The following is a 23,925-nucleotide window of genomic DNA, read 5'->3' as shown; positions in this document are numbered from 1 at the left end:
TTTGGTAAAGATGGGCATCTTGCTATGTTGACTAGGCTAGTCTTAAAGTCCTGGCCTCAAGAGATTCTCCTGCCTTTCTCCCCAAGGGCTAAGATTACAGGTGTGAGCCACTGTGACTAGCCAGAGCCTAATTTTTTAAAAAAACTTTTTTTGTGTGTGTTTTTTTTTTTGGCTGGGGCTGGGTTTGAATCCGCCACCTCTGGCATATGGGACCAGTGCCCTACTCCTTGAGCCACAGGTGCCACCCTAAAAAAACTTTTAATTCATAGGCTAGGGTCCCAAACTACTCCCCTCTTCTCTGCCTTTCCAACTCCTTACACACATATAGAAATACATATACACATGCACACACACACACACACACACAAGAGAGAGCCAGTCCTTTACTAAATCTGACTGCTTTTTTAATTCTCTTTTTCTAATTCCTTCATATGTACTGTCTACCATTTACACCTTAGTATTCCTTAAAGTTTGATTTGCAACTCTTCTTCTCACTTTATTTTCTCACCTGGGCATTCTCACTGTTTTATAGTCATGCACTCCATAATGACATTTTGTTCAATTATATACTGTACATGTGGTGGTGGTTCCATAAGACTATTACATAATACAATGTTTTTACTGGACCTTACCTGCGAGGTCTGAACCCATCCTAGAGAAAGTGCTCCCTCATTGCTGAATATCACTACGTTCAGCAGATGGCCAAAAGAAGTACTTTTAAGGTGACCATAGTGACATTCAGCAATTAGGAACGCAGTATTTTTTCTAGGATGAGTTCATGAACTTAACTGTCAGACTTCAAAGGATGACAGCTCTGATGGCCATTCCAGAGAAAGAGTTCCAAAACTGCTTTAAAGGAATTGTGGGCTAGGACCTAGAGATGGTGGATAGTTTCCCAAGGGGAGTATTTTGAAGGTGACTAGTGATATTTACCAATGAGGTGTGTAGCATTTTTTTCTAGGATGAGTTTGTGAACTTAATTGTCCAACTTCATAAGTTTTCTTTTTTTCAAGCTCATATGTTTTAGATATATTTAGATACCCCAAAACTTACCCCTGTATTACAATTAATTGCTTACAATATTCAGTTCGGTAATGTGCTGTACAAGTGTGTAGCCTAGGAGCAATGGGCTATACCATCTAGCCTAGGTATGCAGGAGGCTGTACCAGCTAGCTTTGTGTCTGTGCATTCTGTGATGATCAGTGCCAAAATCATCTAATGATTTAGATGATTAGGCATTTCTCAGAAGGTGCCCCTGTTGAGTGACGCATGACTGTACTTAAATGTGGATGACTCCCACTCCATGTCTCTGTCAGAAGACATCTCTCTTGAGCTTCAGAACCAAATTCCCAATTACCAGATGAACAAGTCTAACCTGATAGTACCTAAAAATGTATACCCTTTAGAAATCTAAAACATCTCTAAATCGTTATTTCATATACACGTAAAACTCAGAAATTCTGCTTATATCTGAGTTCAGTTCATTCATAAAAATGATGACATTTCTGATAATACCGTGTGAATCCTCTCACTAATGGCCGATTATTCTCTAGGACATTCCCCCCTAATATTTAGCCAATGCAGCAATGTAACACTGATCTTCAGTTTTCCCTTTAGTCTCATGCAGACTCACCTTGTAGCAGTCATTAGCAATGAGTTGTAAGAGACTAAAGGACTCGCCAGAGGTTTCCATCTTCAGATAAAGTTCCCAGGCTAGTCTTGGTTTCTTATTCATAATATCTACACAAGGAAACAAAGATTTTATGCTTTTTAAATGCACAACTATGCATTTTATCCTATGGATTTTGTTCTGTATTCCAAATAAACAAAATAATGGCAGGATATTTCTCACATGGAAAGCTTGCAATTTTGGCATTAAGCTGTCTTTTCCTATCAGAATTATACCATACTTAAAATATTTAAGTTAGAAGTCACATAATTATGTCCTTTTTTTTTTTCAGACAGAGTGTCACTTTGGCATCATCAGTAGAGTGTTGTGGTGTCACAGCTCACAGTAACCAAAAGCCCTTGGGCTTAAGTGATTCTCTTGCCTCAGCCTCCCAAGCAGCTGGGACTACAGGTGCCCGCCACAACGCTCAGCTATTTTTAGAAATGGGCTCTCACTCTTGTTCAGGCTTATCTCAAACCTGTGAGCTCAGGCAATCCACCCGCCTTGGCCTCCCAGAGTGCTAGGATTATAGGCGTGAGCCATCACACCTGGTCCATAATTACGTCTTTTAAATTGGATTGACTTCCACTAGTTCTCATTTTGCTCATCTGCCTAAATGAGCAGACCTATCATTCATGACCTACTTAAAGTTTCAGCCTCGTTTAGAATATCTGATCGCTAAAATTTTCCTGTGACTTCAAAAGCTCAGGGAACATTTAAAATCTGAGTGGAAAAAAAAAGCAGCAAGCAAAGATAGTAAGTCAGAAAGACAGACAGAAAATATAGGTTCCAAATGTACAAAAAATTTACATTTTTGACGTTTTGCCACTTTTCAGGCTTGGACCACTGTGAAAAGGTAAAATTAATGTAATAATATATTTCAAAACAACACTATAAACTGAGACTCTGGAAACTTTAACAAGGCTAAAGGAAGAATTTGACATCTTCATGACTGTAAGAGCTTAGATGAATGTTGTACAGTAGAGTTAACCACAGGGCAAACCTGTACAACACATTTACACAGCACCCTGTAACATCAGGGTTCACTCATTCTACACGGTAAAACACAAATGAGAGTTAAAAACACTCAACGTTATTTACAAACAGATTCTGTAAACAGAAAAGAAAAAGAGGATTCCTCTTGTAATATTTAAAAGAAGACTCACAGCACCGAGCTAACCAACTGAGGTAAACGTAATCATTTTTTATCTTCTCACTTTGGATCAAGAGGAACACCTGCAAGAAGAGGAAAGAAAGGGATCAACACAAGAATTGTCTTCCAATAAAAATATCCATTATTGGTTTGTCTTAGATTGACAATCACTGTACCCTTATAGACAATCAAAGTCTACACAGGGACAGGCACGGTGGCTCATGCCTGTAATCCCAGCATGTTGGGAGGCCAAAATGGTAGGATTGCTTGAGGTCAGGAGTTTCAGACCAGCCAAAGCAACACAGTGAGATCCTATCTCTACGAAAACTGGAAAAATTAGCTGGGTATTTAGGTGTACACTTGTAACCCCAGCTACGTGAGAGGCTGAGGCAGGAGGATCACTTGAGCCGTGAGGTTGTAGTGAGCTATGATGATGCCACTGTACTCAATGCTGGGCAACAGAGCAAGACTCTTGTCTCCAAACAAATATATTTCATTTAATTTAAAAATTCTATATAGGCTTCTAAAAGTAAAGAAAAAAATTGTGGTACCTTTAACATACTTCACTGAGAAATTGATATTACAAGCTGACAAAAAGTTGGTAAGGATACAGAAGATCTGAACAGAATAATTAACTCTATGATACATATTCTTTTCAAGCTTTCATGACAATGTTATGGGGTAGTAAGGCAAATCTCAACAAATGTTTAAGGACTGGTGTCATACAGTCACAATACAATTAAATTGGGCGGCGCCTATGGCTTGGTATACTGGCTCCATATACCAGAGGTGGCAGGTTCAAACCCAGCCCCCGGCCCCCCCCTCCAAAATACAATTAAATTAAAAAATCAAAATAAATAAATAAATTGATATTCATTGAGCTGTCTACCTACAATTTGTATACTTTTCTTTTTTTTTTTTTTTTTTTTTGAGACAGAGTCTCACTATGTTGTCCCTGGTAGAGTACCCGTGGCATCACAGCTCACAGCAACCTCAAACTCTTAAGCTTAAGCGATTCTCTTGCCTTACCCTCCCAAGTAGCTGGGACTATAGGCTCCCACCACAATACCTGGCTATTTTTTGTTGTTGTTGCAGTTGTCATTGTTGTTTAGCTGGCCCCAGCTGGATTCGAACCCACCAGCTTCAATGCATGTGGCTGGCACTATAACCCCTGTGTTATGGTGCCAAGTCCAATTTGTATACTTTTCTGCACTTATGGTATATTTCTTTTGTTTTCTTTTTCTTTTTTGTTGCAATTTTTGGACGGGGCTGGGTTTGAATCCACCACGTCTGGCATCTGGGGCTGGCGCCCTAGTCTTTGAGCCATAGGCACTGCCCCACTTATGATATATTTCTATAAAATTCATCAAAAAGAGAAAACATTAATATGGTTGTAAAATCTGTGTCTATTCACATTGCATTTTTTTTTTTTTCTGTTTTCTAGAGTCTGAGTCTCATTATGTTGCTCAGGCTGGAGTGCAGTGGCATGATCATAACTCAATGCAGCCTCAAACTCCTGGGCTCAAGTGATCATTCTGCCTCAACCTCTGAATAACTGGGACTACAGGAATGTGGCACTATGCTCAGTTGCGCACCATACTTTTTAATGTAACCAAAAAACCAAAGACTCTTTAATAATCCTTTATCCTTGACCATTTCATTTTGGTGAGAAAAAAATAGGTTGTTCTTATATAGAATCATTCAAATGCCTTCAAAAGCATATACCCACCTCTTCACCCTCACTGGTATTTCCTGTTGCAGCTTTGGCTTGGGCATAATTAAAATTAAAGATGTCATCATTATAGAAGTAACTCTGAAACACATCCCAAGAACAGGTCATATTGAGCATTAACATACAAAATATAAAACGACCAGTTATATCAGATAAATAAAAATAATCTTAAGGAATTAGCTAATGTCACCAATGCCACCAGAGAAAAAGAGTCATCTCTAATGGTATCCAATCTATCCTAATATGCCATATATATATATAATTTTGAAAAAGTTGTATAGATAATTCTATACTGACCTTAAATGAGTTGAGGTAAATTAAGACATCATCGAATTGCTTAAGCAGGAAGAAACAGGAAGCCATGCACTGTCTCCCTGGTATTGTATCTGCAATGGAGGGAGAAAAGAAACCACATGTATTCATGAAACTAAAAGTTCTCTTTAGATGAAAATTGAATTATTTTATAATTTAGAATTAGGAATGTATTCTAAGACATTCTGGATTCTTAAATTATAGATTCTGTTCCATGGACAAAACTCCAACATAATGAAGGTCATGGCATTTGAGAGTGACTAATGATCTCTCTGGGGATTAACTTCCAGAGTTCAAAATGAATGATGACATGCAGGTACACTGGCTACAGTATTCCCCAGATTGTTTTCCAGGGCTTTGATTCTCTCATCCAACTCTAATGTCTGCACATTCAGTTAACGTGGGTTGGTCTCCATCATCAACTGTCCAAGACAACCTAGCACTTCTAATCACAAATGGAGAAGTAATTTTCCATGGAACCATCTGATTCTGATCCTGATTCAACTTTTTGTCTGATATTTATTTGAGGTGGTGGAAGATTAATATAACCATCCACCCTCGCCACTGGCATTCCTAAGACTCCTTAACCTATTCAGTGTTTTCCCCATAGTAGTTACCACAATCTGATATACTATATAATCTGTTTAGGTGCTGTTTCCAGTCTGCCTGTGCAACTAGACTGTAATCTCCACAAGGGTAAGGAATTTTATATGTTTTGTATATTCCTATATTCTTAACACCTCAATAAATATTTGTTCTATAAATGAATAAATAAAATGGAGAAAGGGGATATTATTTAATGGTGTTGGTAGAAAATTGTGAATTTCCAGGAATAAAAAGAATATTTAACAATTAGTTCAGCATGAAAACTGTTAGTCAGAATAGAAGCTGGCCATAGACAATGAGTATAGGCAGCCATTTTGGTTCGTACTAGCTATCAGCCCTTATTATAGCCCTTTCTCAAATCTGTCACAGAATCTAGACTGATGAAATCAATACTTTCATAATAAAAATGAAGTCACAAGACTACTAGTGGAAAATATAGGTGAACAGTACATATAGGTGAAAGTGGTGGTAAGAAAGCATTTTCTAAGCTTGGTACTCATGTAAGAAATAATTATAAAAAGATAAGCTAATTATAATTTTAATGTTTTTATATAGAAAAAATAACTATAGGCAGTTTCAAGACAAATGACCCACCTGAAAATTATCTGCAATGTGACAAAAAGTTAGTACATGAAGAATTCTTGAAAAATTAATACTTTAAAATAGCCTATCTAAAATGGATTCAATTTTTTTAAAACTCACATAAAGAGCAAATTTATTCTTTCTTCCTTTATTCTCTCATTCCACTTTAGCTGAGTTATTTAGAAGAGTTAATTCCAATATTCTCTCCTATTCCTGATCTCCTACTTCATAATTCAAAGCCTACTAGATATATTCCTAGATAGCAAATCAAATTTCACTGTGCATGTATGCCCAACACCAGTTATGAATCATGCTTATAAGTACAGATTTCAGACACACCACATTCACTAGCTGATCCTCCCACCAGCTGGAAGAACTGCTGGGCAATTTTCATATGGTCCCTCTGAAAAACAAAACAAAGCTGATATAAAGGAATAAGGTAGAAGTACTTTATTTGTATTAGACTTTATGGTTCTAAAATATTTGCCATGATTAACATATACTCTTGTTTTATTTATTTATTTATTTTTTGCAGTTTTTGGCCAGGCTGCGTTTGAACCCGCCACCTCCAGCATATGGGGCCGGCGCCCCACTCCTTTGAGCCACAGGCACCTCCCCATATACCCTTGTTTTAAATCCTGCCCCAAATAATACTAATTCAAGGCCGGGTGCAGTGGCTCATGCCTGTAATCCTAGCACTTTGGGAGGCAGAGGCAGGTGAACTGCTTGAGCTCACAGGTTTGAGACCAGCCTGAGCAAGAGCGAGACCTTGTCTCTAAAAGATAGCCAGGAGTTCTGACAGGCGCCTGTAGTCCCCCTACTCTGGAGGTTAAGGTAAGAGGATCACTTGAGCCCAAAAGTTTGAGTTTGAGGTTGCCATGAGGTATGATGCCATGGCACCCTATCCAGGATGACAAAATGAAACCCTGTCTCAAAAAAACAAAAACAAGGGTGCCGCCCATAGCTCAGTGGGTAGGGCACCGGCCACATACACCCAGGCTAGCGGGTTCAAATCTGGCCTGGGCCAGCTAAAACAATAATGACAACTGTACAACAAGAAAAATTGCCAGGTGGGACAGTGCCTGTGGCTCAAGGAGTAGGGCGCGGGTCCCATATGCCGGAGGTGGCAGGTTCAAACCCATCCCCGGCCAATATAACCACAAAAAAAAAAAAAAAAAAGGAAAAAGAAAAATTGCCAGGTGTTGTTGGTGGGCACCTGTAATCCCAACTACTTGGGAGGCTGAGGCAAGAGAATCGCTCAAGCCCAAGAGTTTGAGGTTGCGGTTGAACTGTGATGCCACAGCATTCTACCCAGGGTGACAGCTTGAGACTCTGTCATAAAAATAAATAAATAAGGGCAGTGCCTGTGGCTCAGTGAGTAGGATGCCAGCCCCACATACAGAGCGTGGTGGGTTCAAACCCAGCCCCGGCCAAATTGTAACAAAAAACAGCTGGGCGTTGTGGCAGGTGCCTGTAGTCCCAGCCACTCGAGAGGCTTGAGGAAAGAGAATCACCTAAGCCCAGGAGTTGGAGGTTGCTGTGAGCTGTGTGATGCCACGGCACTCTACTGAGGGCCATAAAGTGAGACTCTGTCTCTACAAAATAAATAAATAAATAAATAAAAATAACCCTAATTCTTATCCCCCACCCCCCATTCTTTTTTTTTTGAGACAGCTCACAGCAACCTCCAACTCTTGGGCTTAAGCAATGCTCTTGCCTCAGCCTCCCAAATAGCTGGGACTACAGGCCCCTGCCACAACATCTAGCTTTCTATTTTTGGGGGGTGGGGGTTTGTTGTTGTTGTTGTTGTTGTTGTTTAGCAGGCCTGACCCACCAGGCCCGGTGCATTTGGCTGGCGCTCTAACTGCTGAATTACGGCCACTGAGCCCCTAATTCTTATTAGCATAAAAAACTTAAACTGAATTAAAAGCTAAGCAAGGTCAGATAGATAAGAAGAAAAAAATTGGGCGGCACCTGTGGCTCAGTCCGTAAGGCGCCGGCTCCATATACCGAGGGTGGTGGGTTCAAACCTGGCCCCGGCCAAACTGCAACCAAAAAAAATAGCCGGGCGTTGTGGCAGGCGCCTGTAGTCCCAGCTACTCGGGAGGCTGAGGCAAGAGAATCGCTTAAGCCCAGCAGTTGGAGGTTGCTGTGAGGCCACAGCACTCTACTGAGGGCCATAAAGTGAGACTCTTGTCTCTACAAAAAAAAAAAAAGAAGAAAAAAATTCAACATCCCAATTCTATTCTGAAATTAAGTTCATTAAATGAAAACATTCATTCATTCATTTAACATTATTTATAGCTCTTTTACTATATATTAGACCTTGGCATATGAGCTATGGATATAACAAGGATTATTTATTAAAATCATGTATTCGTTTAGTAAGTATTTACTGCCTATCTACTATATTGAATAAGGCATTGTAGAGTGAGCTAGAGATAAAAATATTTATATCCCGCTTTGTTGCAAAAAGAACAAAGAATGCTGTATTAACATAGATAAGAGCTTAATTTTATACAGTGTTTTGGGGTTTATAAAAAGCAATGAAGATACAATTTCATCCATTTTGCAGATGCCAAAATTATAGCTTAGAGATGTTCAAGATTAAAAAGAACCCACTGTAAATAAAAATGAAGCTTTGTAATAATTCTTTTACTTGTTCTAAAATAAAAACAATTTTGAAAATTGGGCTTTTAAACAAAGTAGAAATTTTTAGGGTGAAAGTTTCTTTTTGTTTCTAAATATACAATTCTTTATTTTGATCTTTTACACAGACCTGCAATTGTGCAAACCAGAAATTATTGGTAATTTCATACTCACTGAACCCATTTCCTGGCCAAGGGCTGCATTAACCACTCCTTTGAGGATATACTCCTGGAAACATGAAATAACACTGATTAGTTTAAGAGAAATGTGGAATTATCAGATAACTTACAAACAGGCCAGAACATTTATTCTTTTATCAAAAGTTTCAGATAACATTCCTAGATTGACATATACAGTCTTTCCTAGAATTCTACAAGCAGGAAATTTCTCTAAATTGCCTCCCAGTTATATTTCCAAAGTTTCACTTTCAACTGAACTTTGTTAGTAAAAATGCAAAACATTCTCAATTACCTGAGGGGTAGTAGGTTCCAGATCCTTAATTAAATTATAAGCTTCTTGTACATCATCTGAAATACAAGAAATAAGTAGCTATAGTAGTTTGTATTCCAGCAAACTCTTCTGAAGTAGTCTCCCAAAAGACAAAATCCTTCAGTACTCAGATTATTCACGGAAAACAGCATCTGTTTTATCTGTTCTCTTATTTTCCACCAAGTCCATTATTGAGTAGTTACCCTGAAGATAACCAAATATCCTGAGAAAATTCATATTAAGCCATGAAACACCTTAAAAGATGTTTAAGCTAAGAATATGGACAGAGTGTTATAAGCCAATGGCCTTGTATATAGATATGAACAATGATTTTAATTTTTAAAAAAGATATAGATTAAGCATATAGGAATGAAATAACAAAGTTTAAAAATTTCTGGGCGGTGCCTGTAGCACAATGGTTATGGCACCGACCACATGCACCAAGGGGGGGCGGGTTTGAACCCAGCCTGGGCCAGCTAAACATCAATGACACCTGCAACCAAAAAATAGCTGGGTATTGTGGCGTGCGCCTGTGGTCCCAGCTACTTGGGAGGCTGAGGCAAGAGAATCGCTTAAACCCTAAGAGTTTGAGGTTGTTGCGAGTTGTGATGCCACGGCACCCTTCTGAGGGTGACATAGTGAGACTCTGTCTCAAAAAAAAAGAAAGAAAAATTCAGGAACAGGCTCGGCACCTGTAGCACAGTGGTTACAGAGCCAGTCACACACACTGAGACTGGCGGGTTCGAGCCTGCTAAACAACAACAACTGCAACAACAAAAAAAATAGCTGGGCGTTATGATGGGCGCCTGTAGTCCCAGCTACTGGGAGGCTGAGGCAAGAGAATCGCTTAAGCCCAAGAGTTCAAGGTTGCTGTGAGCTGTGACACCATGGGACTCTACGAGTCGGGCTCACGTTTGTCAGGGAGATCTCTCTCATCTCGCTTGGCTGCGGGAAATTGGGCTAAAGCGATTGAGTCCGCGATAGAGAGAGAAAAGAACAGTTCTGTAAACTCTTTATTGGTGGCTTAACCTTTTAAACCACAGAAGAAAGTTTGAGGAACTACTACGAGCAATGGGGCAAACTTACAGATTGTGTGGTAATGAGGGATCCTGCAAGCAAAAGATCAAGAAGATTTGGTTTTGTAACTTTCTCATCCATGACTGAGGTTGATGCTGCCATGGCTGCAAGACCTCATTCAATTAATGGGAGAGTGGTAGAGCCAAACGTGCTGTAGCAAGAAAGGAGTCTGGAAAACCAAGGGCTCATGTAACTGTGAAGAAACTGCTTGTTGGTGGAATTAAAGAAGATACTGAGGAGCATTACCTTAGAGATTACTTTGAGGAGTATAGAAAAATTGATACCATTGAGATAATTACCCATAGGCAGTATGGAAAGAAAAGAGGCTTTGGCTTTGTTACTTCTGATGACCATGATCCTGTGGATAAAATTGTATTGCAGAAATACCACACCATCAACGGTCATAATGCAGAAGTAAGAAAGGCTTTGTCTAGACAAGAAATGCAGGAAGTTCAGAGTTCTAGGAGTGGAAGAGGAGATGGATATGGAAGTGGACTTGGATTTGCGAATGGCTATAATGGGCATGGAGGAGGACCTGGAGGAAATTATTGAAGTGGAAATTACAAAGATTTTGTAAATTATAACCAGCAACCTTCTAACTATGGTCTAATGAAGAGTGGAAACTTTGGTGGTAGCAGGAACATGGGTGGACCATATGCTGGAGGAAACTATGGTCCAGGAGGAAGTGGGGGTTATGGTGGGAGGAGCCCACATTGAGCTTCTTCCAATTTGCCATGGGCTTCACTGTATAAATAGGAGAGGATGAGAGCCCAGAGGTAACAGAACAGCTTCAGGTTATGGAAATAACAATGTTAAGGAAACTCTTATCTCAGTCATGCATAAATATGCAGGGATGTGGCAGAAGACACCAGAGCAGATGCAGAGAGCCATTTTGTGAATGGATTGGATTATTTAATAACATTACCTTACTGTGGAGGAAGGATTGTAAAAAAATGCCTTTGAGACAGTTTCTTAGCTTTTTAATTGTTGTTTCTTTCTAGTGGTCTTTGTAAGAGTGTAGAAGCATTCCTTCTTTGATAATGTTAAATTTGTAAGTTTCAGGTGACATGTGAAACCTTTTTCAAGATTTTTCTCAAAGTTTTGAAGAGCTATTAGCCAGAATCATGGTGTAATAAGACATAACGTTTTCCTTTAATAAAATTTAAGTGCGTGTGTAGAGTTAAGAAGCTGTTGTACATTTATGATTTAGTAAAATACTTCTAAAGGAAAAAAAAGAAAGAAAAATAGAAGGAAGGAGTAGACAGTAGGAAGCAACAGAAAAGGAAAGAGAGGATTAAAAAAGAAAAGGCACTGATAAACCCGTTCTGTCCTATGGGCTTGTTGCAAACATATTTTTAGAAGTACTATGGATTTCAATATGGAAGCAAGTAGTTCAATCAGATTAAATATTCTAAAATATCTCATTATAAGTAAAACTAAGACAAATTGTTCTTACCTTGACGAAGATAGTAAATCACTAAGTTTAGCCTCGCTTCAGGAATGACATCAACCAGGGGAGGTAAAACTTGCAAAGCCCCTTCACCTCCTCGAAAAACAACCTAGAGATAGAGAAATTGTTATTATGGCCATAAGTATGTATATATCTAATGGCAGAAATGTTTAAGGAGCTGCCATACATAACCGGATTCATAATATTCAACTAAAATTGCTCTGGGGAATCAGTTAATATATTGAGAACTTTTATTGTTGACTGAATGTATTTTTTTTTTTTTGTAGAGACAGAGTTTCATTTTGTCGCCCTTGGTAGAGTACTGAGGCGTCACAGCTCACAGCAATATCCAGTTCCCGGGCTTAGGTGATTCTCTTGCCTCAGCGTCCCAAGTAGCTGGGACTACAGGCGCCCGCCACAATGCCTGGCTATTTTTTTGTTGCAGTTCAGCCGGGGCTGGGTTTGAACCCGCCACCTTCGATATATGAGGCCAGCCCCCTACTCACTGAGCCACAGGCACCGCCCGAATGTATTATTTCTTAACTATTCCCTATGCTTTGTACCTTTTCTCTTCTGTATCTGCTTTTGAGCCTTCTCGACAGCCCTGTAATATTAAACATTTCATTCTTCATCCAGTCTAAAACCTATTTCTGCTATCACTCTTTATACCCTTGTCCTTCTTTATTTTTATTCATAGCACTTATCACTTTAAGGAGCTGCCACTAAAATGACTAAATAGATAGTCATTTTACTATCTATTTCTTTGTTCATCTGTTTATCTGTTATACCCACCAGAATATACTCTATATGACAAGAACTTTGCATTTACTGTGTACTCCCTGCCCTCAGAACTGTGACTCAAGACGTATAGTTAGCACTCAGTTACTTTTTAAAAGAATAAATATATTTTTGAAGCTCTCTCTATACACATGAACTTCACCTCTTCAAAAGAAAGCCATTATCTAAGTTATAATAAACAGAATAAGGGCATGACCCTTATTGCATACATTTCTTTTTCTCTTCATAAGAATTGCAGAAAACTATTCAAGTACCAAATAATTAATGTAACTTTTTTCTAGACATTCTATTTTGAAATTCCATGAAGAATTTATATAAACCTTTCTGAGCTTGTCTACTTTTCAGCATTATCATGAGGATTAAGTGAATTAAAATGGGTTAAATATGAGGCACACAGTATGTAATATTTCACTGAATTAACTTAGTAAATGTTCATTAGCATCAACATTATATGCTATGTTATATAGTAACATTATATACCTGTTACTATAATAAAAAGGGGTTACAACAGAATAAGTCATTCCCCTGTCACCATAGAGACTAGTCAAGTGGGGAGAGACCTACAAAAAGCAAACAAATAAATATGTTGTTGTGATAAGCACTATAGAGAAAAACTAAAAACTCAAACAAACAACAAAAAACACCTAGGAAGGAAAATTTTGTGCCCTGTTTTTTTCTAGAGTTTAGCATAGTATCTGGAATACAGAAAGTTACTTCATAAATAAATATAAAGAAATCAAGGACTTAAGGCATGAACTACCTAAACTCATATTTCTACTTTAAATTATCTATTTGGTCTTTTTTGATTCCTCTTTGAAATGGTCCCTTTTTTTGGCAAGATTAATTCATTCACCTAGCTTCTTAATCCCATAATTTCCAACTCCATCTGGACCTTGTTTCTCCATTAATCATTGTATCTTCATCTTCCCAAAGCTCTGGTTCTATTTCTCAACATTAAACATACAAAAGCATTTTTGTTCTACTGAAAAATTTTCCACTTGGCCCCATTATTGCCTCTGAATAGTGTCCAATTTTTCTCCTTCCTTTTAATGTCATACTTCAAAAGTATGTGGCTTATTGCTTCTACTTTCTTCTCATCCTCTCAGTCCTTAACCTCCCCCCAAATCAGCTTCTACTCTCAGACAACTAGTAAACTGACTCTCACAAGTCACAAATTAACCCTCTAGCCAAATTCAACAGACTCCTGCTTTCATGACATGCCTGTAGCTTTGACAAGATGACAATAACAGTGCCATTTACTAATGCATACTGTGCATTACCTAAGTTAATCCTCACAGAAAAGTAAGATCAGTACTTCAATTCTCCTTATTCTACATGTGAGAACACTGAGACTTGGCAGTGTTAAGTGACTTAACCTAAGTTATAAAACTAATGAATGGCATGGTTTGATTTTGAGCTAAAATATGACTTCAAAAGTTGTTTTCTTTAATTTGAAAAGATTTAGGGGGTACAAGGGTTTTTGTTACATGGAAGAATTATATAATGCTGTATCAAGGCTTTTAGTCTACCTGTTACCAGAGTGATAGACATTATACCCAATAGGTAATTTTTTTACCACTCTCCCTGCTTCTTAGTTGCCAATGTCCACTACACCAAAAGGTTGATATTTTAAACCATTTATATTGCCCCAATATTTTATAGGTTTTCTAGAAAAATTATAAAAGTAATATGAATTCCTTGGAAAAGGGCTCAAATACATCATTCTAACAGGAAAAAGGAAAATTTCCATATTCTGGCTTGGCGCCTATGGCTCAAGTGGCTAAGGTGCCAGCCACATACACCTGAGCTGGCAGGTTCGAATCCAGCCTGGGCTCGCCAAACAACGATGGCTCTAACCAAAAAATAGCTGGGTGTTGTGGCGGGTGCCTATAGTCCCAGCTGCTTGGGAGGCAGAGGCAGGAGACTTGCTTGAGCCTAGGAGTTGGAGGTTGCTGTGAGCTGTGAAGCCATGGCACTCTACCCAGGGCAACAGCTTGAGGCTCTGTCTAAAAAAAAAAAAAATTCAAAAAAATTTCCACATTCTTACTTTTTTCTCTAATCCCATTCTCCAAGAATAATCCCTATTTACTTTTGACATGTTCCTTCCAGTTATACATACATATAGTGAGTGGTTCTTTGCCTTGGCTGTATCTTTTACATACCAGGGAAACATTTAAGAAAATACTGATGGCTGGGTTCCAGACCAACCATTAAATAAGAACTCCTGATTCTTCTGAATTTTTGTTACATGGATGAATTACATAATGCTATATCAAGGCTTTTGGTAGCTGGGCTATCAGCTTTTGATAGCTGATAGCTGGGTTCCAGACAGAAAAGAAAGGAAAGAGAAAGGGAAAGGGAAAGAAAAAGGAAAAGAAGAATCGGAAAGAGAAAGGGAAAGAGAAAGAAAAAGGAAAAGAAGAATCGGAAAGAGAAAAGGAAAGGGAAAGCGGAAAGGGAAAGGGAAAGAAGAAAAGGAAAGGGAAAGAAGAAAAGGAAAGGGAAAGAGAAAGGGAAAGAAGAAAGGGAAAGGGAAGGAAACTCCCTGCAGGTGGAGCCCATGCATCATCAGTTTCAAAGCCTCCCACAAGAATACAATGTGCAGCTGTAAATGACATTATCTGGGTGCTGTTTCTTGTCTGCCCTTTCTTCTCTCATTTACTGGTTCTCCTTCCTCCAGCCCCCAAAATACTGATGCTGTTTGGAACTACAGTTTTCTGTTTTTAATCCTTTATTCCAAATTTAATTATTAGAACTTCAGCAATTGAAAATCTTCCAAATTTAATTGTCAAGACTCTTACAAAAATTCCTAAATCCATGTATTCTCAAGTCTTGATCTCTCTCCAAGCTTAACTTCTAGACAACCTATAATGTATCCTCCGAAAATAATAATATGGCTTTAATTTACAAACCAGATTCTAAATAAAAAGATTAGATACAGGAGTCCATAATAGAAACTATCCAAATAAAACTTATCTGTCACGGAGGCCTGAAGCAGAGTAGAAATGTAACAAACGTAAGACATTGCCAAAAAAGAATTACTAAGAGTCAGTGACTGAGTAGATAGCAGTAATAAGGCAAGGCGAGTCTAAAACAGCAGTGTTTTTCAGCAAGGGTATTGGGAGAACTGGTGCTAATAAAAGGGATAGAGATTGACCAGCCTAAAAAAAAAAAAATAACATAAAAATAAATAAATAAATAAAAGGGATAGAGAAATCAGAAGGGAAAGGTATAGTTATCATCATCACCATTTTTAGATGGGGACTTTGAGACTCAACAATATTAGATAACTTGCCCAATGTTCCTATGTGTCTGAATTGAATCTCACTGTATTACATAGTTAATGGAATAAAACTTAATCTAAGCTTTGAAATTTTTTGGCAAAAGCCAACATATTCTAGCCCTAAACCTAACCGTTACCTGTACCTAACTTTAGTGTCTACTATTCCCCCTTGCAAACTTACTGTTCCAGTAGGATCAATCTGCTCATAATCTTAAATGTCATCCTCATTCTACTTCCACATCCTTGACCAGAATGAGCTCTCAAAATGTCAGCTATTCTTCAAAGACCTTAAAGTCTTTCTCATTTATTCAAACCCCAAGGATATGTCACTTTTCTTTGCCAAAAAACCAAATAATTGGATCTACACTGACTTGCACTTCTTTCCAAATGTTATATATTTTCCTGCCCTCCCAATAAAGATTGCCTTGAGCAAAGAGACAAAGGAAAAGGCATAGTTATCATCACGATTTTTAGTTAGGGAATTTGAGACTCAGCAATATTAGATAACTCATCTCCTCTACAGCAAGGAGGGGTTCCTTTGGAGGGCAGCATTATTTGCCGCAGCATCTCATTAATTCATCTGTCTAATGCTTTGATGTACCAAAGTGTAGTAGGACTGAAGGCAGTCAAGACGGAAAACCATTATTCACCAGATTGTGCCTGATGAGTTCTTTAGCAAATTCAAAGGATGAAGAAGCATTGTCCATCAAGCTTTTGAGTTCTGTCTGAAATTTAAAAAGAAAGGTTTATGAATATGACAAATGTGTAGTTCTTATACCACATATTTATACAATGCTTTATGCTTCACAAAAAATCAACATGCTATCAGTATTTCATTTGATCCTCATGACTGTAATCAATGTATTTATTGTCCATATATTATAGATGAGAACAATGAGACTTATAAATGTTAAATAAGTTCAACCATATACTAAGCAGCAAGTTTGAAAACTGGTACACTCAAATCTAGACTTCTAGAGTTCATCTTTTCTTTCTTTCAGTGCCAAGAGTGATAAAGCTAAGACTTTAACAACTAAGGTTGATTCTTTAATCTGACATCCACTTACATGTTGAATTCTCATGGTTCCTCCTTCCCACTGAATTACCCTTTATTTACATAATGCAATTCAAGTACCTCCTCCCTTCTGTTTTATTGTTTATTAGATCTCTCTGGGAGGCTGAGGCAAGTGGACTGCTCTGAGCTCACAGGTGCAAGACCAGCCTGAGCAAGAGTGAGACCCCATCTCTAAAAATAGCCAGGTGTTGTGGTAGGTGCCTGTAGTCCCAGCTTCTTGGGAGGCTGAGGCAAGAGAATCACTTGAGCCCAAAACTTGGAGGTTGCTGTGAGCTATGATACCACAGCACTCTACCGAGGGTGATGAAATGAGACTGTCTCAAAAAATAAGGAGAGAAAAATAAACCCAAAAGGTAAGATAAATAGAAACACAATATAAAATGGTAGATTTAAATCTAAGTAACCAGTAATTACATTAAATGTAGTTGAATCAAATACTCTATTCAAAACACAAGGGCCAGGTACAGTGACTCATGACTAGAATCCTAGCACTTTGGGAGGTGAAGACGGAGGATTGCTTGAGGCCAAGTATCTGAAAGCAATCTGAGAAATACTGTGAGAACCTCATTTCTACAAAATGTTTAAAAATTAGCTGAGTGTGGTGGGGCATGCCTGTAGTTCCACCTACTGAGGAGGCTGAAACAGGAGGACCACGTGAGCCCAGGAGTTGAAGGTTACAGTGAGCTAGGATGATGTCACTGTGCTCTAGCCAGGGCAACAGAATAAGATCCTGTTTAAAAACAAAAACAAAAACCTGAAAAATTTGCCATCTCCTGGGAAGTTAGAAAGTATACCTCTAAGTAACCCAAAATAATTCATATTGGAATTAGAAGCTATATTGGATACTCAACCTTGGAATGTAGCTAGAGCAATTTATAAGCTTAAATGCATATTTTAGAAAAGAAGAAAGGTTGAAAATTAATAAGTTAACCATGTATTTGGATGATTTTTAAACGCAAAGCAAAACTCATTGAAAGAAAACAGGAAATGACAAAGGTAAGTATATAAGTTAATAAAGTAGAAAACAATTATATAATAGAAAAAAATTAAACCCACAATTTGTGTGTGTGGCTCTTGGTTTAAGAGATGGGATCTCAAGCAATCCACCTGCCTCAGTCTGCCAGAGTACTAGAATGAGAAGACCCCATCTCTAAAAAAACCTAGCTGGGCATTGTGGTAGGCACCTGTAGTCCCAGCTACTCGGGGGGCTGAGGCAAGAAGATTGCTTAAGCCCAAGAGTTTGAGGTTGCTGTGACCTATGATGCCACAGCACTCTACTCAGAACAACGAAGTGAGATTCTGTCTAAAAAAAGAAAAAAAAGAGAGAGAGAGAGATGGGATCTCACTCTGTCCCCCAGGCAGGAGTGCAGTGGTGCAATTAAGAGTTCACTGAAACCTCAAACTCCTGGGCTCAAACGATCCTCCCACTTCAGCCTCCCAAGAAGCTGAGACTACAGGTGCAAGCCACTATGCTCAGCCTAAAAGTTGTTTTAGTAAAAGACTAAACACAATTGAAAAGGTAAATGAGATGACTGAATTTCTAGAAAAATACAACTTACCAAAAATAAGAAGAAAAAACATGTATAGTCCTATAATCTTTTAAAGGAATTGAGTTAGTAATTTAAAACCTTCGAAACCTAGACAACATCATCAGTAAGTTCTACCAAACATTTAATAGAAAAATCATGCCAATCTGGGTGGCGCCTGTGACTCAGCAAGTAGGGCGCTGGCCCCATATACTGAGGGTGGTGGGTTCAAACCCTGGCCAAACTGCAACAAAAAAATAGCTGGGCATTGTGGCAAGCGCCTATAGTCCCAGCTACTTGGGAGGCTGAGGCAAGAGAATCACCTAAGCCCAAGAGCTGGAGGTTGCTGTGAGCTGTGACGCCACAGCACTCTACCGAGGGTGACAAAGTGAGACTCTGTCTCTAAAAAAAAAAAATCATGTCAATCTTACACAAAATTTTCCAGAAAATAGAAACATGGTATTCACTCCATAACTTTTGCACCAAAACCTGAGAACTGTACAAAACAAGCAAATTATAGAGCAATCAAACCAATAAGTGTTGATGCAAAAAAATGTTAAGTGAAATTACTCCTGTGATATGTAAAAAGAAAAATAAACCACAGTTAAGCTTTACTGGTTTTACTGTTGTTTTATCTGGTTTTGCCAGGTTTGGTTTTTTTTTTGTTTTTTTGTTTTTTGAGACAGAGTCTTACTATGTTGCCCTTGGTAGAGTGCTGTGGCATCACAGCCCACAGCAACCTCAAACTCTTGAGGTTAAGCAGTTCTCTTGCCTCAGCCTCCCAAGTAGCTGGGACTACAGGTGCCCGCCACAACACCCAGTTATTTGTTGTTGTTGTTGTTGCCATTGTTGTTTAGCAGGAGCGAGCCAGGTTTGAACCAACCAGCCCCAGTGCATGTGGCCAGCACCCTAACCACTGATGTAAGAGCACCAAGCCATTTTACCAGGTTTACTGTTGTAAAGTTGATTTAACAATAAAAACAATTTCAATGTACTCTGTCATAATAATAGAGTAAGGGGAAAATTATATGATCATCTCAATAGAAGCAGGATGCAGAATATTATTATAATTCAATCTGATCACTGTAAAACCTCTTAATAACTAATACTAGAAGGGAAGTGCCTTAATGTGATAAAGGGTACTTTTAAAAATTTACACTAAACATCATAGTTAATTTCAAAAGATTTCCCTTTGAGATAAAAAATATTCAAGGATATTTCAAGTATGAAACACTGTTCCAGAGGACATTGCCAGTGCAGTCAGGTAAGAAAAAAATATAAATTTTAACAATTAGAAAAAAAAAAAAATGAAATAATTTGATATTTATAAAATCCAAAGAAATTTACAGATAAATTATTAGAATTAGTAAGAGATTTCTCAAAATAAGACAACAATGACAAAGTTATATTAAAAATGCTCAAAATTACTAATAGTTAAAAAAAAATGCAAATTAAAAATGCAATGATTGGGCGTCGCCTATGGCTCAAAGGAGTGGGGTACCAGCCACATACACCAGAGGTGGTGGGTTCAAACCCAGCCCTGGCCAAAAACTGCAAAACAAACAAACAAACAAAAAAACTGCAAAGAGATATTACCTCATTTTGATAGGAATGGCTATTATTAAAAAGACAAAAGAGGGAGGTCCCGTAGCTCAGTGGGTAAGGCACCCAGGCTGGGTTAGAACCCAGTCTGGGCCTACTAAAACAACAACAACAACAAAAAATAGCCGGGCGTTGTGGCTGGCGCCTGTAGTCCCAGCTACTTTGGAGGCTGAGGCAAGAGAATTGCTTGAGCATAAGAGCTTGAGGTTGCTATGAGCTGTGACACCATGGCACTCTACCCATGGCGACAGCTTGAGACTCTGTCTCAAAAAAAAAAAAAAAAGACAAAAGATAACAAGAGTTGACAAGGATGTGGAGAAAAGGAAACCCTCTGTACAGTTTGTGGGAATGTAAATTAGTACAACAATTATTTTTTTCTTTTTAAACAGAGTCTCGTTCTCTTACCCTGGATGGAGTGCCATGGTGTCATAGCTCACAGAAACCTCAAAGTTTTGAGCTCAAGTGATCTACTTGGCTCAGCCTTCCAAATAGCTGGGACTACAGGCAGCCCCCACAATGCCTGGCTAGTTTTTTCTATTTTTAGTAAAGATGGGGTCTTGCTCAGGCTGGTCTCAAAACTCCTAAACTCAAGCAATTCACGTGTCTCAACCTCCTAGAGTGCTAGGATTGTATGTGTGAGCCACCACACCAGGCCAAATACAACAATTAGGAAAAACAGTATAGTGGTCCCTCAAAAAGTTAAAAATAGAATTATCATATGATTCAGTAATCCCACTATTGGGTATATATCCAATTGTTGAAAAGATATATGCACTCCCATGTTCACTGCAGCATTATTCACAGTAGCCAAGATATAGAATCAACCTGAGTTCTCATTAATGGATCAATGGATTCATCTATAAATTCAATGCAACCCCAGTTAAAAGTCTAGCAAGCTTGGGCGGCGCCTGTGGCTCAGTGAGTAGGGCGCCGGCCCCATATGCCGAGGGTGGTGGGTTCAAACCCAGCCCCGGCCAAACTGCAACAAAAAAATAGCCGGGCGTCGTGGCGGGCGCCTGTAGTCCCAGCTACTCGGGAGGCTGAGGCAGGAGAATCGCCTAAGCCCAGGAGTTGGAGGTTGCTGTGAGCTGTGTGAGGCCACGGCACTCTACCGAGGGCCATAAAGTGAGACTCTGTCTCTACAAAAAAAAAAAAAAAAAGTCTAGCAAGCTTATTTGTATGTTTGGATTTGACAGACTTGTTTTATAATTCATACTGAAATATAAAAAGACAAGAACAGCCAAGACAATGATAGTATGGCAAAATTCGCTTGGCCCATTACTATGAAAATTTATTATAAAGCTGTAGTAATTAAGGCAATATTGTTTTAAGAGCAAGAAAAGATAAAATAGATCAACAGGACAGAATACAGGATTCAGAAATAGATATAGTCTATATGGATAGACGTTGGAATTATTTTTTAAAGGTAGTGGAATAGTAGGAAAAGGATGATCTTTTCAATAGTTTTGGGACAATCAGTTATTTTTATGAAAAAAAATGAAATCTGATCTTTGCCTCACAGCCTATACAAAAAATCAATTCCAGGTAGATTACAGACTTAAGTATAAAAGAATAAAGGAAATAAACAATATACTTCTAAATAACAAATGGGCCTAAGAAGAAATCAAAAAGGAAATTATAAAATACTCTGAGATAAATAAAACTAACGACACAACATAATAAAACTTATGGATGCAGTGAAAGCAGTGCTTGGAGGGAACTTTGTAGTTGCAAATGCCTACACTAAAAAAGAAAGTAAGAAAAAGGTAAATTAATAACTTAATCTTAAAACACTGGCAAAATATGAGCAAACTAAACCTAAAACAAGCAGAAGAAGGAAATACTAAAGATTACAGCAGAAATCAGGTAAAGAGAAAATAGAAGAACAATAGAGAAAGATCGAGGACATCAAATGCTGACTCTTTGAAAAGACCAACAAAATCTTTAGCTAAACTGATTAAGAAAAAGAGACGATTCAATTTACTAGAATCAGAAATGAAAAAAAGGACATTACTACTGACCTTACAGAAATACAAAGTATTACAGAGGAATACTGTGAACAATAATATGATGGCTTGGCGCCGGTAGCTCAGTGTTTAGGGCACCAGCCACATACACCAGGGCTGGTGGGTTGGAACCCAGCCCAGGCCTGCTAAACAATAACTACAACAAAAAAATAGCTGGGCATTGTGGTGGGTGCCTATAGTCCCAGCTACTTGGGAGGCTGAGGCAAGAAAATCACTTAAGTTTGAGGTTGCTGTGAGCTGTAACGCCACAGCACTCTACCGAGGGTGACATAGTGAAACTGTCTCAAAAAAAATAATAATAATTTGCCAATAAATTTAATAACATAGGTGAAAGGGATAAATGCCTAAAAAGGGATAAATGCCAATAAATTTAATAACATAGGTGAAAGGGATAAATGTCTAAAAAGGTACAAACTATTTAAACTGACTCAAAAAGAAACGAATAACAAATAAAAAGGGTGGCGCCTGTGGCTCAATCGGTAAGGCACCAGCCCCATATACCAAGGGTGGCGGGTTCAAACCCGGCCCTGGCTGAACTGCAACCAAAAAATAGCCGGGCGTTGTGGCGGGCGCCTGTAGTCTCTACAAAAAAAAAAAAAAAAGAAAGAAAACAAATAAAAGAATTGGATTAATAATAAAAAAAACTACCCCCCCAAAAAAGTTAGGCCCAAATGGCTTCACTGCTTAATTCTACTAAACATTTAAAAAAGTTTTAATATAGCAAGTCTTCAAACTCTTTTTAAAATTAGAAGGAATGGTTTTCAACTTATACTATGTGGTCAGTATTATTCTAACACTAAAGCAGAAAAGAATATATATGAAAATAAAACAAGGCCAGTATATGTAATATATATATATATATATATATATGTATATGAAAATATAAGGCTGGGCACAGTGGCTCATGCCTATAATCCTAGTACTCTGGAAGGCCAAGGCAGGCAAGTCATTTGAGCTCAGGAGTTCCAGACCAGCCTGAGCAAGAGTGAGATTTTGTCTCTACTAAAAATAGAAAAACTACCCAGGCATCAAGGTGGGTGCCCGTAGTCCCAAGATACTCAAGAGGCTGATGCAAGAGAATCGCTTGAGTCCAAGAGACTGAGGTTGCTATGAGCCATGATGACAGGCCACAGCACTCTACCTAAGGCGACAGAGACTCTGTCTCAAAATAAATAAAAAAATAAAATTCTAAGTAATAGATTTAATAAAAGAAATGAAAAACTTGTCCCCACAAACTACCAACATTTTTAGAAGAAATTAAAAAACACCAAAATACATGGAAAAACATTCTGTGTTTATGAACTGAAAGACTTAATATTATTAAGATAGTAATAATCCCCAAATTGATACACAGATTTAATGCAATCCCTATTAGAATCCCACCTGAGTTCTCTGTAGGAATTGATAAGCTGACTCAAAAATTCATAGGGAATTGCAGGGGACCAGATTAGGAAGATTCATATGTCCTGATTTCAAACTTGCTACAAGCAAGAATAACAAAAATAGTGTGGTACTGATAGACATATAAATAGGATAGACATATAAATCAATGGAACAGGATTCAGAGTACAGAAATAAACCCATGTTATCTATGGGTAACCAGCTTTGACAAGGCTGTTAAGACCATTCAATGGAGAAATAGTCTCTTCAACAAATGGTGTTAGAACAATTCAATATTCACATGCAAAAGAATAAAGTTGGACTTTTACCTAATACCATATATAAATATTAATTCAAAATGTTCAAACACCTAAATCTAAGAGCTAAAATTAAAAAACTCTTAAGAGGAAAACAGGGGTAAATCTTTATAACTTTTGACTTGGCATTGGGTTCTTAGGTATGACACCACAAACACAAGCAACAAAAGAAAAAATAGATAAATTTGACCCATCAAA

At 38.1% G+C, this 23,925-nt stretch overlaps 1 protein-coding gene and 1 pseudogene across 2 annotated transcripts in view; one reads left to right on the top strand and one right to left on the bottom strand.

Moving 5' to 3' along the window:
- The window catches only part of IFT56 (intraflagellar transport 56), a 70,584-nt gene that overhangs the window by 8,920 nt on the left and 37,739 nt on the right, over positions 1 to 23,925 (bottom strand). Inside the window, exons 8-16 of the mRNA XM_053554008.1 lie at positions 16,451 to 16,525; positions 11,726 to 11,828; positions 9,175 to 9,230; positions 8,878 to 8,931; positions 6,394 to 6,457; positions 4,852 to 4,940; positions 4,552 to 4,635; positions 2,836 to 2,905; positions 1,634 to 1,740 (exon numbers count right to left, since the gene is read on the bottom strand). Of these exons, the coding sequence (XP_053409983.1) occupies positions 1,634 to 1,740; positions 2,836 to 2,905; positions 4,552 to 4,635; positions 4,852 to 4,940; positions 6,394 to 6,457; positions 8,878 to 8,931; positions 9,175 to 9,230; positions 11,726 to 11,828; positions 16,451 to 16,525 (702 nt within the window). The remainder of the gene's footprint in view (positions 1 to 1,633; positions 1,741 to 2,835; positions 2,906 to 4,551; positions 4,636 to 4,851; positions 4,941 to 6,393; positions 6,458 to 8,877; positions 8,932 to 9,174; positions 9,231 to 11,725; positions 11,829 to 16,450; positions 16,526 to 23,925) is intronic.
- On the top strand, positions 10,080 to 11,205 carry LOC128560240 (heterogeneous nuclear ribonucleoproteins A2/B1-like; annotated as a pseudogene). The gene is made up of 2 exons (XR_008372912.1): positions 10,080 to 10,108; positions 10,177 to 11,205. The product of XR_008372912.1 is annotated as a heterogeneous nuclear ribonucleoproteins A2/B1-like (transcript).

The sequence above is a fragment of the Nycticebus coucang genome, chromosome 11, assembly GCF_027406575.1.
Source record: "Nycticebus coucang isolate mNycCou1 chromosome 11, mNycCou1.pri, whole genome shotgun sequence".
Taxonomy (NCBI): Eukaryota; Metazoa; Chordata; class Mammalia; order Primates; family Lorisidae; genus Nycticebus; species Nycticebus coucang.
The sequence above is the reverse complement of the archived record's forward strand: the minus strand, read 5'-3'. Positions and strand labels throughout refer to the sequence as shown.